General features: G+C 39.7%; 1 protein-coding gene across 1 annotated transcript in view; it reads right to left on the bottom strand.

The window, feature by feature from the left end:
- Nucleotides 1–3502: 3502 nt before the first annotated feature.
- LOC117971076 (myosin heavy chain, fast skeletal muscle-like) overlaps nucleotides 3503–15184 on the bottom strand; it is a 35080-nt gene continuing 23398 nt past the window's right edge. Inside the window, exons 33-40 of the mRNA XM_059017578.1 lie at nucleotides 13626–13934; nucleotides 13327–13530; nucleotides 13110–13235; nucleotides 12638–12808; nucleotides 12457–12561; nucleotides 10326–10421; nucleotides 5610–5741; nucleotides 3503–4568 (exon numbers count right to left, since the gene is read on the bottom strand). Coding sequence (XP_058873561.1) covers nucleotides 4548–4568; nucleotides 5610–5741; nucleotides 10326–10421; nucleotides 12457–12561; nucleotides 12638–12808; nucleotides 13110–13235; nucleotides 13327–13530; nucleotides 13626–13934 — 1164 coding nt within the window. The 3' untranslated portion in view covers nucleotides 3503–4547. The remainder of the gene's footprint in view (nucleotides 4569–5609; nucleotides 5742–10325; nucleotides 10422–12456; nucleotides 12562–12637; nucleotides 12809–13109; nucleotides 13236–13326; nucleotides 13531–13625; nucleotides 13935–15184) is intronic.

Below are 15184 nucleotides of genomic sequence, written 5' to 3' on the forward strand. Positions count from 1 at the left end.
AGAGGAAGAGTGACTGCTGGTTCCGCCTCCACTTCCATGGGATGACTATTTGCCGCTCCCAGCTTCAGCAGCAGAGGAAGAGTGCCTGCTGGACCCACCACCACCACCCGAGACAGAGGAGCAGGAGCAGCCTCTCTCCTCACGACAGGTTGGACCGGGACGGGAGGCTGGTAGTCCGCAGCCCCCTTTGCATAGGCTGCTGAGCCGAGCAAGCTGGAAAACCGCCGGGTCGCAGCGGCTGAGAAGAGGGCCAACCTCAGCACCACCACTGGTCCTGGCTCCCCTTCTGCAGTCACCTCCTGAGGGTCTGCTGCTGCCGTCGCCTACTGAGGGTCCGCTGCCGCCATCGCCTCCTGAGGGGCCGCTGCTGCCTGTCATGCATTGCCTGGGGATGCCAGTTCGCCATCGCCTGGGGATGCCAGTTCGCCATCGCCCGGGCATGATTGCCTTGCATCGCCCAAGGATGCCTGCCTTGCACCGCCCAGGGATGCCTGCCTTGCACCGCCCAGGGATGCCTGCCTTGCACCGCCCAAGGATGCCTGCCTTGCTCCGCTCAGGGATGCCACATCTGGATCGCCTGGGGCTGCCTGCTGCTCCGCTACGCCTGGGGCTGCCTGCTGCTCCGCTACGCCTGGGGCTGCCTGTTGCTCCGCTATGCCTGGGGCTGCCTGCTGCTTCGCTTCGTCTGGGGCTGCCTGCTGCTTCGCTTCGCCTGGGGTTGCTGAAGGTCCCGCTTCACCTGGGGTTGCTAAAGGTTCCGCTTCACCTGGGATAGCTGTGTCTTTTGCTTCTCCTATGGTCGCTGAGGGTCTTGCTTTGCCTGGGGTCGCTGAGGGTCCTGCTTCGCCTGTGGTCACTGATGGTCCTGTGAGGCAGCAGCAAGTGTTGTGGCTGGAGCCCCACGGAGGGATGCTGCCGGTCACAAAGAATGTGGGGGGAGGTGAGGAGACCAGCTCCCCCAGCTGCCCCAGCCGCACTTTCGCGGCAGGAGATAGTGTGGCTGAAGCCCCGGAAGAGGGAGCTGCTAGCCACGAAGAAGTGGGGGGTGGAGGACATCTCACCATGGCTACCCCCAGAAACGCCTTGCTTCCCCCTCTTCTGGGACTTTGAGAATAAGGGGGGAGGTGGCCATTGGGGCCAAGGGGGGGATATAAGAACATAAGAAAGTTTACAAACGAGAGGAGGCCGTTCAACCCATCTTGCTCGTTTTGATTGTCAGTACCTTATTGATCCCAGAATCTCATCAAGCAGCTTCTTGAAGGATCCCAGGGTGTCAGCATCAACAACATTACTGGGGAGTTGGTTCCAGACCCTCACAATTCTCTGTGTAAAAAAGTGCCTCCTATTTTCTGTTCTGAATGCCCCTTTATCTAATCTCCATTTGTGACCCCTGGTCCTTGTTTCTTTTTTCAGGTCAAAAAAGTCCCCTGGGTTGACATTGTCTATACCTTTTAGGATTTTGAATGTTTGAATCAGATCGCCACGTAGTCTTCTTTGTTCAAGACTGAATAGATTAAATTCTTTTAGCCTGTCTGCATACGACATGCCTTTTAAACCCGGGATAATTCTGGTTGCTCTTCTTTGCACTCTTTCTAGAACAGCAATGTCCTTTTTGTAACGAGGTGACCAGAACTGAACACAATATTCTAGGTGAGGTCTTACTAATGCATTGTAAAGTTTTAACATTACTTCCCTTTATTTAAATTCAACACTTCTCACAATATATCCGAGCATCTTGTTGGCCTTTCTTTTTTTTTTTTAGCTCCCCCACATTGTCTAGATGAAGACATTTCAACATTAACTCCTAGGTCTTTTTCATAGATCCCTTCTTCAATTTCAGTATCTCCCATATGATATTTATAATGCACATTTTTATTGCCTGCGTGCAATACTTTACACTTTTCTCTGTTAAATGTCATTTGCCATGTGTCTGCCCAGTTCTGAATGCTGTCTATATCATTTTGAATGACCTTTACTGCTGCAACAGTGTTTGCCACTCCTCCTATTTTTGTGTTGTTTGCAAATTTAACAAGTTTGCTTACTATACCAGAATCTAAATCATTAATGTTCCAGTCTGTCGCAGGGCAGTAGAAAGCCCTGCTGTTTCAATGTATTATTTGTTTATTTTTAGAATGGGGTTTTCCCCTCCACCCGTTTTATTTTGTATTTTTGCGTTATGATTTATTATGTAATAATGTGACGGCGTAGCCGTGCGTTTGTTTTGTTTATTTTAAGACGTGTTCTGTTTATTTTAAGACGTGTTCTGGCAGAGGCGAGATTGGTGCTCGTCCTTTGCCAGGAATTATTAATAAACTTGTGCAGATTGTGGCCGAGGGGTAATAGAATAATTACTAGCCATTAAACCCCTTGGCCACGATATATAAGCCTGCAGCTCTCTGCACTTCGGGGAGGAGGAGGATCGGGAGAGCGAGAGGAGAGAAACGAAACTCAAACAAAAATAATCTAGGAACAGTGAAGCTGATTTGCCCAGCCTGACCTGGATCATTTATTTATTGTTTGTGTTTGTGATTATTTTGTTTAAACTTTTATTTTGCTCTGTGAGCAAGTCTGTTTTGTTTAAATATTTATTTTATTTTTGTATTTAAAATAAACGGCGTGCAGCATCTTTTTGAACTGCAGTACCTTGTGTGTTTTGCTTCCTGACTCTGGCCTGACGTCACCACAACGCCATCCCTGTCACAAGATCATATTAGGAAAGTTACTAAAGTATCTTTTTACCATTTGATCAATATAGTCAAAATTAGACTAATTATTTCCGTATCTGATGCGGAGAGACTAATGCATGACTTTGTTTCATCTAGAATTGATTATTGTAATGCACTTTTCTTCTGGTGTCCCAAACGTGTGGCAGAATACCGCCGGTAGAATTCTGACTAAAACCAGAAAAGTTGAACATATTACCTCTTTACACTGGCTCCCTGTGCAGTATATAATTGATTTTAAGATTTTGCTGTTAACTTACAAGGCCCTGAATGGATTAGCACCTAGTAATTTCCAGGAGTTACTGACCCTGTGTCTTCCAAACCGCACTCTGAGATCACAGGATGCAAGGCTGCTGGTTATTGTTAGGATCAACAAAAGCAACACGGGAGGTAAGGCTTTTTCTTGTAGAGCTCCTAAACCACAGCACCGATTTTCAGAAAACTTGCACAAAATAATTCTCAATCACATGGACACGGAGCATTTGAAATGGCATTCCGATCCGTTTTGAAATGGCAGAGAAAACATACCCCTTAAAATCGAGAATAAACAAGGCTCTGCCAGCTGAGTCCCAGAGCTGGTCTATGATTGGAGAAGATGAATCCATAATACAAAGCAAAGACACAATCTCATAATCGGGGTTACGAAACCAAACAAACGAACGCTAAAGGGCGTGGAAAAAAGGGGGAATATATATGGTTTGATAAATAAAACAAGTTTCCAAATAATTTTTTATGTGCAGAATAAAGACTAGCAGACAGAAACACACAAAGCCTTAGAATAGATGCTCACATGCCATTTTATTCACAAAACTACTAGTGTTGGACAATAATTACACTCTGTTATCAATTATCAGCTGTAAATTATCACGATAATCATGACCATCGGTATAATAAATGAAATATATACAATTTCATGTAACAAGTCTTATTATTGCTAACTTGTTTACAAAAAAGCTAAAATATCACATCCAAATTTATGTTTGTCTGGTTGCTTTTCAAACGTCAAAATATAGGATACACAATAAAACAGAAAACAGTGTTTGAAAAAATGCTTTCCAGTTCATACAAGTTCTAAATTGTGGTTAAAAATATCAGCTGTTGAACAGTTTCAGCAGAAAAAAAATAAATAAAAATGGGGATATGTTATAAATAACATATTATAAAAAAGGATAGATTTCCTCAGTCGTTCGAGGGGTGTTATCTTAGCAGCACTGTAGATCAATCTTCCTCTGTTTTCTTGTCTTTTTTCTATCTGTCTTTCTGAAACCTGTTTCTTGGACATTGCAGAGGTGCCTGTGAGGGGCAGTCCTGTAGCATACAATCTGAATGTCTCATTATTATTACTGAGGAAAATATACATACACGGGTTCATTTTGAACACAGTAATAAAAACAGTTATTTGCCATATTGATGTATATTTATATACATCATAATATATTGGTTAAATAATACATTTACACTGGACACCCACAGAGAAATAGGCTGGTGTGAAAGCCTCCTCCACAAGATGTACCGTTTCCTGAAACTTGCTGTGAAAGGACATTTACGCCTCACACAGACAGTTCAGTGATGCTTACTGCTTCAATGCAGAGCTGCTTTTACCCACAACTGTATCCTATTGGGTAACGGATGATAATATGATTATCGATAATAATGTCTCAACGCAATAAAATAATCAATGCAAAAACATGATCGATAACATCACAATAATCAATTACTGTTTCAACACTATAAACTACCAGCGCTATTACAGGAACTAGTTCACTGTGAAATTCATATTTTATGAATCTCTCTACATTTCAGCTTGAGTCTTCTGCTGCTCTTCTACTCTGCTGCTTCTTTAACCTTTTGAAAAATAAATAAATGTATCATTAAATACTGAGGAAAAACACAAACACAGATTTACTGTTGAACTAGTAATTAAAAAACAGAAACATGCTAGAGCATTACACAGGACACACTGCTTGACACAGATATTCCTGTTTATATATAGTTAATCAATGTAATGAAAAACATGAGCTTACATGTTGGATGTGAACATAGCTAACATATCATGTCCTGGTTTACAGTGCCTACAAGTCCGTGCACATGCTCCCAAGGCCAGTCAGCTTTGATTAGACAGTGTAAAGTTCCCAAAATGATAAATGTCTAGTATGTGATTGAGCAGGTCTGTTTTAGTAGCCTTTAGGGGCCTCATTAACATATAAGAACATAAGAAAGTTTACAAACGAGACGAGGCCATTCAGCCCATCTTGCTCGTTTGGTTGTTAGTAGCTTATTGATCCCAGAATCTCATCAAGCAGCTTCTTGAAGGATCCCAGGGTGTCAGCTTCAACAACATTACTGGGGAGTTGGTTCCAGACCCTCACAATTCTCTGTGTAAAAAAGTGCCTCCTATTTTCTGTTCTGAATGCCCCTTTATCTAATCTCCATTTGTGACCCCTGGTCCATGTTTCTTTTTTTAGGTCGAAAAAGTCCCCTGCATACGACATGCCTTTTAAACCCGGGATAATTCTGGTTGCTCTTCTTTGCACTCTTTCTAGAGCACAATATTGTAGATGAGGTCTTACTAATGCATTGTAAATGTTTAACATTACATCCCTTGATTTAAATTCAACACTTTTCACAATATATCTGAGCATCTTGTTGGCTTTTTTTTTTTATAGCTTTCCCACATTGTCTAGATGAAATCTACTTTATATAGTGTGTAACACTACACTCAAGAATATAGTTCTGAGATGTAAACTGTGTTTCAGGTACTCCTTGGAGTAATAAGTAATTGTTTAGATATCTCATATCAAAAAACATGGTGGCATAGTGAGCCTGTAGTCCAGAAACTGTGTGTGTGTGACATCCCTACCACTGAGATTTCATCTTTTAACTTACCTTTCCCATATCACGGCTTTTAGTCCTCAGCTTGTTGACCTGGGATTCAGCGATATCAGCGCGCTCCTCGGTCTCCTCAAGCTCGTGCTGCACCTTCCTGAACCTAGACAGGTGGGTGTTGGCTTGTTCCTCCTGAAAGGCAAATACAATGAACAGGAACATTTGGTTTACTTGTGATGACCAGTGCCTATCAAATACACCAGGGGTTGCATTAAAATGAAAAGTAATGTGTTGCTGTCAGATCTTGCGAATGTGTATATCCACACTGACACTTTTAATTGTGTCAGTTACTTTGCATTTGTTTTCTGTTTATAACACATTCTCAGGAGTGCACTGGAGCATTTGGAAAAATAACTTAATTAGAAGAATATGCACTAGTCAGTAGAAATGAAAACAGAGTGTATCCATTTGAATTCAGTTTCTTAAAATCAAATTAACTAGTAGGTAAAGCTGCCATTTTAAATGTTGAATATGTTTTGACATGCAAATAAATAAAGTGCTAAGAGAAGGGAATCACGCCTATCATAAAACTTTAAAGACTGTTTTGAAACTTTAAGAATGCTTTGTTAAAAAATGCTTTTAAGTTAAACATTATTAAACTAATCAACTTTAAAACAGTTGAAAAGGGTTTCAGAACTGCAAACCTGATTTAGCTAATCAAATAGGAGTTTAATCCTTTGCAAACTGTGAAGATTTCTACACTTTTCATGGTCCGCCTGCCATGACTTAGGGCTTGTATCATTGCAAATATCCACTAAAGTACAATATTATACCTTTCTAAAATGCTAAAGGTCTGAAGAGTATGATGAAGTATACTCTACGATAACTTAGTTTGAATAAAAAAATTTAAAAATATACTGAACAATTTTCCTTGTCCTCATAAATGCAATTAGTGATCTCCTACCTAAAAACTGTAATATTACGAGCGGAAGCCACAACCTTCAGGAACTAGAATCAGAATGAATTGAATAAATACCATGCATGTTTATTTATTTTCATTTAGGTGTCCAATTATTATTTTACCCCCGATTTCCTCCCAATGTGGAACGCCCAATTGCTTTCCCCCTCACTGCAGCAATTCCCCACAAGGTTCAGCAGCATCCTCCAAACCCAAGACAGAGTCAGCTTCCTTTTTCACCCAGGAACTTGAGAGTGGATGTCAACGACCTACCGACCTCTGGAGGACAAAGGCCAGCCATGCAGCTCACTGGGCGCCTGGCAAGCAGGGTTCGCTATGGCGCTATGAGGAGAAACAGTCCCTGACGGTTTTGCCACCCTAATCCATGGACGCTCCAGAGACAATGCGACGCTCCCTTCGGAGTTCCCAGCAAAGACCGTCCTACTTCGCACAGCCAGGAAGTGAAGCTGCACTGTGTGACTCACCCTGCACGCCATGCGGCTGCACTTCTTACAAGGTTAGCCATCTACCATGCATGGTTTTGATTTTACACCAAATTGTTTGATGGATCATTTTCTTTATGAGAATCAGTGTAAAGAAGTGTGTTGTTCGAGGGATTGTCTTCTCCTGTTATCCCATTGACACCTTCAAATCAATAGTACAAAAGTTACTATTGAAATCAGGACTTAAAGGATGTGTTGCAGTACCATTACCTCTGTTAAGAAAGGGGAACAAGACTAAAAGGCTAAAATATGCACAAGAACACAGAAGGGATTGGACGAGGGAACAATGGGCAAAGGTGCTTTGGACTTTGATGGATGGACAATGACACCTGTGCCTTCTGCCAGTTCTGTTGTTAATTCAACACTTGTCTTCTTTCTAGTCCTTAAAGATATTATCTTCAAGTGTTGCTCATCTTTGTTAGACAGCTTTTTGGGTCTTCCAGTCCTGGGTTTGTCAATTACAGATGATGTTTATCTGTACTTGTTGATTATGCTTTGGATACCACACTTTGAAAATCGAATGAAACGAGCTATTTAACTCAATATTTTTCCTTCTTTATGCAAGTCAAGGTTGTTCTAATAGTAGAAAACACTAGTGGAGCCTTTGAGTAAATTGTTGATGCTCATAATACATCAGAGTAGAAAAATGCAACACGTCTAAGACTTTTGCACAGCAGTGTATATATTTTGGGTTAGTAAGCCTTGAGCCTTCTAGGTTATTGTGACAGGGAGACCCTGTCGCTGGTTCTTGAGTGCATATAGGCCTTTTTGGAAGCTCTGAGACACGCAACAGGAGATGCGTCGCTAGGCAACTAATTGAGCAGGTAGGCTCTCCCGGTGCGGAGTTGATCAGGAGGTCTTGATTGGCTGGGGGGGCTACTGCACGGCCATAGCCATACAGATGGGCACTGAGCAAAATCTTGCTGTGTTGGAGAGAACTACTACACAAAACCCTTCCACTGCAAGACACTGCTCGTGAAGGCATTGCCCAGCCGAGGCCTTTTGAAAAAGCCGTTTGAAGAAGCCGGAGTCACCGTGAGGATGCCGGGACTCCGGGAGCTCAGAAATAGGTCAGTTTAAGGGATGTTGATCCCAAACTGTATAGAGAGGGTTTGTGTAGTGTAGTGGGTTCCTGAAGTGGGACGGTTCTTTCAGTGAGGCAAGTGCTCGCCTTGTGTGGCAAACTTTTATTTTTAGCTTTGTTTTCTTTAAATTTATTTTCACTTTTAAAATTTAAATTACTCTGCGTGTGTGAAAGATACGCGGTTGTCTGTTCATGACTTTTCCTAAATGCATGTACTAAATACCCTGACGGCATCTGAAAGTCAGAATCACAAAAATAAAAGTTATAAGCACTTTTACCTAGAACCGCCAAAAGTTGTTATTGTGACGGCTTATTACACTAAATGCTTTTATTGTTAATATAACCTACAATACTATTTTTATATGTATACAAGCCAGTTTGTTACTTCTACCTCCACTGAGTTTACAGCAGTATGTATTTGAATAGAACATTGCTCTTGAAGTCTTGATATGTGTTGTCCTAATATCTATTGTAATCCTATCAATTCCTTGGAGAACTGCCGTCTGGCTGTCTACATGAGCATATATAGTCTGCAGTCTTATAACATTACTATTACAAGAATTTTTTGAGAAATCTTGATATTTTTGCATTTTGATTTGAGAGCAACTACAGATATATTTACCTTGTAATCAGAAATTTGGTACAACTTAATTGAAAACAGCACTGCGTGCTTCAAGCTAAACATAAAACATTACATGGACACGCAGCTGTTTCTGACAAAAGCACGGTGTCACTGGACACAATACATATCAAACAAACCTGTCAAATTTGGGATCAGGTTTTGGCTGGCAGCGGATCCTACCCCTACCTGTGCAAAGATGAAACTCGCCCAGCTGGTCAGAGACTGGGTGACAATGTGGTTTAGGCTGATTTAACCATACTTAGGAAAAGGGATAAATGTTACCAATGACAATTTTTTTTTTATTTCACTGTAATTAGCAAAACAGCCTGGTTGGAACAGTAAACAAAGCGAGAAGACAGTTTCCAACATCTGCGCTAAACTTAATACTCAGTGAAAGCAATCACTGATGTCCAGTTGCTGTATTTTTAATATGTACTGGACATGGCAGCCATCAATTCCTTCATTTTGTACAAGGAATGCACCGGGGAAAATATCAGTAGGAGAGATTTCATCTTGATGCTAGTCATGGAGCTTTGGCAGAAATATTTCAATAAGAAAACTGCAAAGCGGCAGGGAAGTGCAGTTCAACCTGGATACAGTGCGCACCAAGTGACACACACAACAGAATACAAAGCCAGGTAACTAAATGCAATAAAAATACAACTTCTGATATCTATGCCCAAGGTGAAAGAGCAGTATGTGGTAAATGCACACAAGAAGTTGATAAGCGTTACATCTGTGTGGATTGTGCTAATATGGGGGCTACTTTGAAGTATGTTTTTATGTTACTTTTATGTTATTTTTTCATTTAATATGGTGTTTCTGCTATGCAAATATTACATATGATGTTCATGAATACATCTTTTGAGTTGTATCTGATAGTTTATCTTTCATTTTCATATCGAAGTGGTTTAAAATGTACCCGTCAACATGACTGCTGCGGCGGTTCTAGGTAGTAGAATAAACAATGAGGTTCTAGTGTTAAATGTGACACTAGGGCTACCACTGCTGGTACCCTAGTGGCAGCACCTGTGTTGTAATTAAATCTGCACACCTGTGCGGCATGTCAACACCCAATGCTCTGTATCTGTCTCAGTATTATTCGCTGACAACCCACGTATGTAACATTGCCCTGTTACAGTTGTGTAGAGATATTTAGTATGCTTTCAGTAATTTGTGCACTTCGAAGCTATGGAATTCGAAAATCGAAACCATAGCTACTGAAATGCTGCACCTCATAAAAAAAGTCTCTTTTGGCATGGGGTGTATGAAATGCATTTTGATTGGAGAGTTATCCCTGAAGTTTCTCCCATAGACAGTTCACTAGAGTAAATACCTTGTTAATTTATTTTTGGTTTATGAACATTTCGGGCGATTTATTAATTCAGGTAAGCTTTGTAGTTTAGATCAGCGATTCTCCAGCCAGAAAAAAAGAAAAACATTCCATAACAAAACATCACACAGCTTTATAGAGCTAACGCATTGCATTTTGGTGGATTGTCTGAAGTCTGACAAAGTAATTTATGCTAAGTAGGGTTAAGTAGTAATTCAAGAAAACAACAATGTCCTAAATAAGGGGAATAACAAAACCAAAAAAAGTGTCACTTACAGCTTCCTCAGCCTGCCTCTTGTAAGCCTTCACTTTCAGTTGCAGCTTATCAACCAGATCCTGGAGTCTGGCCACATTCTTCTTGTCTTCTTCAGCCTGTAGACAATAAAATAAAGATTTATTTATTTATTTATTTATTTATTAATTTATGTATGTATGTGTTTATTTATTTTCATTTGATTATTATTATTATTATTATTATTATTATTATTATTATTATTATTATTATTATTATCAGGAATAATGTACCCCCAACTGTGCATTATAGTATATTATATATTATATATTATAGTAGGGCTTCTGATTTTTGGTTTTAACCGATAAAAGATGATCAAACATCCCGTATACAGTTGCACTGATAATTTCTGTAACAATGCCCTAACATATGTCACATAGTCAGCAGTCATTACTACAGTTGTTTTGGTTTTAATCACAAAGGGCAGTGACTTTTCAAAACTTGTAAATGATATCTACTGTATTGGGCTGTTTCAGAGAAATTTTGAATCCTCAGCAACCCACTGAACTGCCCAGTGGTGGTGACTACCTATGTTGTCTGAAGTGAACACACCTACTGTACCAGTTAAGCAGCGTGTGCTGGAAAGCCTGGTCAGAACATGGGTGAAGTAAGAGCGCTGTGTTGGTCTTACCTGACAATGTCTTTTTCGGCTTTATCAGCTCTTACTGTCACTTAAAAAGTAGTTTTTTTGTTTGTAATTTCCATTGTTATTTTTTTTACTTCGATTGCAGAGTTAAAATATCTGTATACATATGCAATGGTATTTTCCATTGTAGGTTTCTCTGTGTAAGTTTTAGGTTTGCAAACCATCTTGTATTTGCAGCATCCTCTATTGTTAAAGCAAATATTTCCAAATATGATCACATTTTAAATATATTATACACTTATATAAGTGGAGTAGTGGTTAGGGCTCTGGACTCTTGACCAGAGAGTCGTGGGTTCAATCCCAGGTGGGGGACACTGCTGTTGTACCCTTGAGCAAGGTACTTTACCCAGATTGCTCCAGTAAAAACCCAACTGTATAAATGGGTAATTGTATGTAAAAATAATGTGATATCTTGTAAGTCGCCGTGAATAAGGGCATCTGCTAATAAATAAATAATAATAATAAATAGACTTCTCACTAATTGACAGTGTATTTGAATTTTCTGTTTACTTATGTGCAGTCTGTGCAATGATGTGGAATAATAATAATAAAACACAAAGTTGAAGAGAACAATACTTTACAGATGCATCAAATAACTGCTGTAAAACTTGATTTGCAATGTTAGTATAAAAAATATATAATTGATTGGATTATTCCATTGGTCATGTTAAGCTTTGTATGTAAGATGAACTAAACCACACATACCAGGAAATAAAGTTAACATGCCAAACAGTACACAGTGTAAATAATGGTAGAAGTGGAATAGACGACAAGCTTGCCATAAACATTTTCTTTTCACATTTAATAATGCGCTTATTTTACAGCCACGTGTACTCAACAGGTTTTTTTTATTTTGCATACTGCTGTATAATTGAAATAAGTTGCATTCACATGTGCCTCCGTGCTGTCAATTTCAGTTTCAGCAGTTGTACTACTATGTGGCACTACATAATTTGCATCGCCAGCATTTTATTACCTAATGTTTGATTAAACTTTTTAAAAAAAAATTCTCATGATCGCTGTTTAACTGTAAACAGCAGCTAATGCGTTTGTGACCCGTGGTCTATAGCATGCTCCTATTATTATGCCCTTTGAATTGTTGTCCATTAGTCTTGTAACCTGAGTAGCAGGCATAGCTGTGGTCTATGTGCGACAGAAAGGCCTGCTGAATAAAAGCCCATTTGAAAAGAAAGCATCTGTCATTTTGTGCTCTACTTACACAGTGCTCTACTTATTGTACAGGGCAATCTTACTATACACTTGTGCCACCACCGTGTGTAATAAGACTGTAAAACACTGATGTTTCTAGGAAACCTATCGTTCACCATTAATAATAATAATAATAATAATAATAATAATAATAATAATAATAATAATAATAATAATAATAATAATAATAATAATAAATGTCTAAACCTGATAATGCAATGCTGAGACTTCATTAGAACTTTCAGAAGCTGGTGTATTACCTGGTAGGAGAGCTCCTTGGCCCTTCTTTCATATTTCCGGACTCCTTTAACTGACTCAGCACTACGTCTTTGCTCAGCTTCAAGCTCATTTTCCAGCTCGCGCACCTGGAAATTATTGTAAATATTAAACCCAGTTCAGTTTCTTGTACAAGGGAATTATTAGTCTGCATGTTCAGCTCACCCTGGTCTCCAGTTTCTGGAGCTGTTTCTTTCCACCCTTCATGGCCAGCTGCTCAGCCTCATCCAGACGGTGGGTCAGGTCCTTCACTGTCTGCTCCATGTTCTTCTTCATTCTCTCCAGGTGAGAGCTGGTGTCCTGTTCCTTCTTGAGCTCCTCTGCCATCATGGCAGCCTGATATTTGAATAAAATATATGAATGGAATGAAATGATTTAGAACTGTAGCAGCAGTAGTGGGGGATTGTAAGGGATTCAGCCACTGGAGCTAAACGCAATCGCTTGATGGTGGAGCTCTGACCCTAAACACTATATTAGTTAGTAAAAGTGGCCACAGCCAGAATCAGAAATGTATACCTTACACTGGTGTGTTGAATAGATGGTCATAATCAGTGAGGTAGACAAAGAATTAAGTAAATTCTGGCTAAGCTAGAAGTCAAGCAGGCAGACAGACATACGGACAGACACTGTGACTCACATCAGTAATAGATTTCTTGGCTTTTTCTTCTGCATTTCTTGCTTCTTGGATGGCATCCTCTACCTCACCTTGCAGCTGGGAAATGTCATTCTCAAGCTTCTTCTTGGTGTTGATGAGACTGGTATTCTGTCAAGGTATAGGTTGTAAGTTGAAGAAAACTGATAAATATAAAAAGAACAAGAATTTAGAAACTAGGTGGGAAACAAAATCTTCCAACCTGGGAGTGCAGCAGCTGCACACGCTCACTGGCATCAAGGAGCTCCTGTTCAGCCACTTTGCGGCCTCTCTCTGTCTGTTCCAGGACAGCCCTCATCTCTTCAATTTCAGCCTGCATCAGGGTGTTCCTGCGTTCCACCATGGCGAGCTGTTCCTTCATGTCTTCCTGTCCTCGGAGAGCATCGTCAAGGTGCAGTTGGGCATCCTGGACAAAACACAGAAATCAGTAAAATCATTAGGGACATTTTTAAGACAATGGAAGTGTACTTTAATAGCTGCAATGACAGAAACAGTCCGCACCTTGAGTTGACCTTGGACGTTCCTCAGTTGTTTCTGAGCTTCAGCTGCTTGGCGGTTGGCGTGACTCAGCTGAATTTCCATTTCATTCAGGTCTCCCTCCATCTTCTTTTTCACTCTTAGAGCTTCATTGCGGCTCCTGACTTCAGAGTCAAGAGTGCTCTGCATAGAGTCGATCACTCTCTGACTGTTTCTCTTCAGCTGTTCAAGCTCCTCGTCTTTCTCAGCGATCTTTCTGTCAACCTCAGACTTCACCTGGTTCAGCTCAAGCTGGACGCGAAGAATCTTTGACTCCTCATGCTCCAACGAGGCCTATAAAAAACATGTATTATAAAAGTTGTTAAAAACATACATTGATTCAACTAGTGCTATGCCTGAATTTGCTATGCCTGTTTTGCACTATCGTACCTAAAAACATGACAGCATGCTGAAGTCATCACCAATTATACAAGGTAAACAACATTTAATTTAAAATAATTGTACTTACACGATACTGCTCCTATAGTAATTGATTGCATGGATATCTTTTTTAAATGTTTCTGTCAGTTATTTGAAATATATTTGCTGAGAACAGTAGCACATGCAAACGGATAACGTGATAATAGTGAGCATATATATATATATATATATATATATATATATATATATATATTGAAAATGACAATAATGATAATAATAATAATAATAATAATAATAATAATAATAATAATAATAATAATAATAATAATAATAATAAACCTTTATTTATATAGCGCAATTCATATACAATACAATTCAAAGCGCTTTACATACAGAAAAAAATATATACAAAAATAAACAGTAAGAAAAGAGTACAGTTATTAAATAGCCCCAACGAGCTATTATTTTACACAGCTCTGTAAAATGCATATTGTTGTAGCTGCTAGCTGATCATGCAAGGTATACTGGTAGTGTTTTATTATGGGATACTTGCTTTGTGAGCAGTCTAATATGACCATTCTAATTTAATACTGTTTACTCAGGAAACAACCTATTTGTGTCTGTGCTTTAACGTGTAGTCTTCATGCAGACCTGTGGACCTGTTTATAAAACATGTAGCAAATTGTCCTCCATAAGGAACTAATAGGGGTCAGAGACACATAAGAACATAAGAAAGTTTACAAACGAGAGGAGGCCATTTGACCTATCTTGCTAGTTTGGTTGTTAGTAGCTTATTGATCCCAGAATCTCATCAAGCAGCTTCTTGAAGGATCCCAGGGTGTCAGCTTCAACAACATTACTGGGGAGTTGGTTCCAGACCCTCACAATTCTCTGTGTAAAAAAGTGCCTCCTATTTTCTGTTCAGAATGCCCCTTTATCTAATCTCCATTTGTGACTGATTTGTCATGTAAACATGACCTTTCTGTGGCCCTAACTGAAGAGCTAGAGCTGTGGAAACTGGGATATGTATTTCTTCTTCGAGTTTAATCAGAGATTACATCTTGCCTAGGACTACAACCCCACAATGCAATGCAGGTATGACACATTTCTGAGGAAAAGGTGAAATCAAAATGATTTCATATCAAACGAATAAACAAAGGTAA

This window comes from Acipenser ruthenus, chromosome 57, assembly GCF_902713425.1.
Source record: "Acipenser ruthenus chromosome 57, fAciRut3.2 maternal haplotype, whole genome shotgun sequence".
NCBI lineage: Eukaryota > Metazoa > Chordata > Actinopteri > Acipenseriformes > Acipenseridae > Acipenser > Acipenser ruthenus.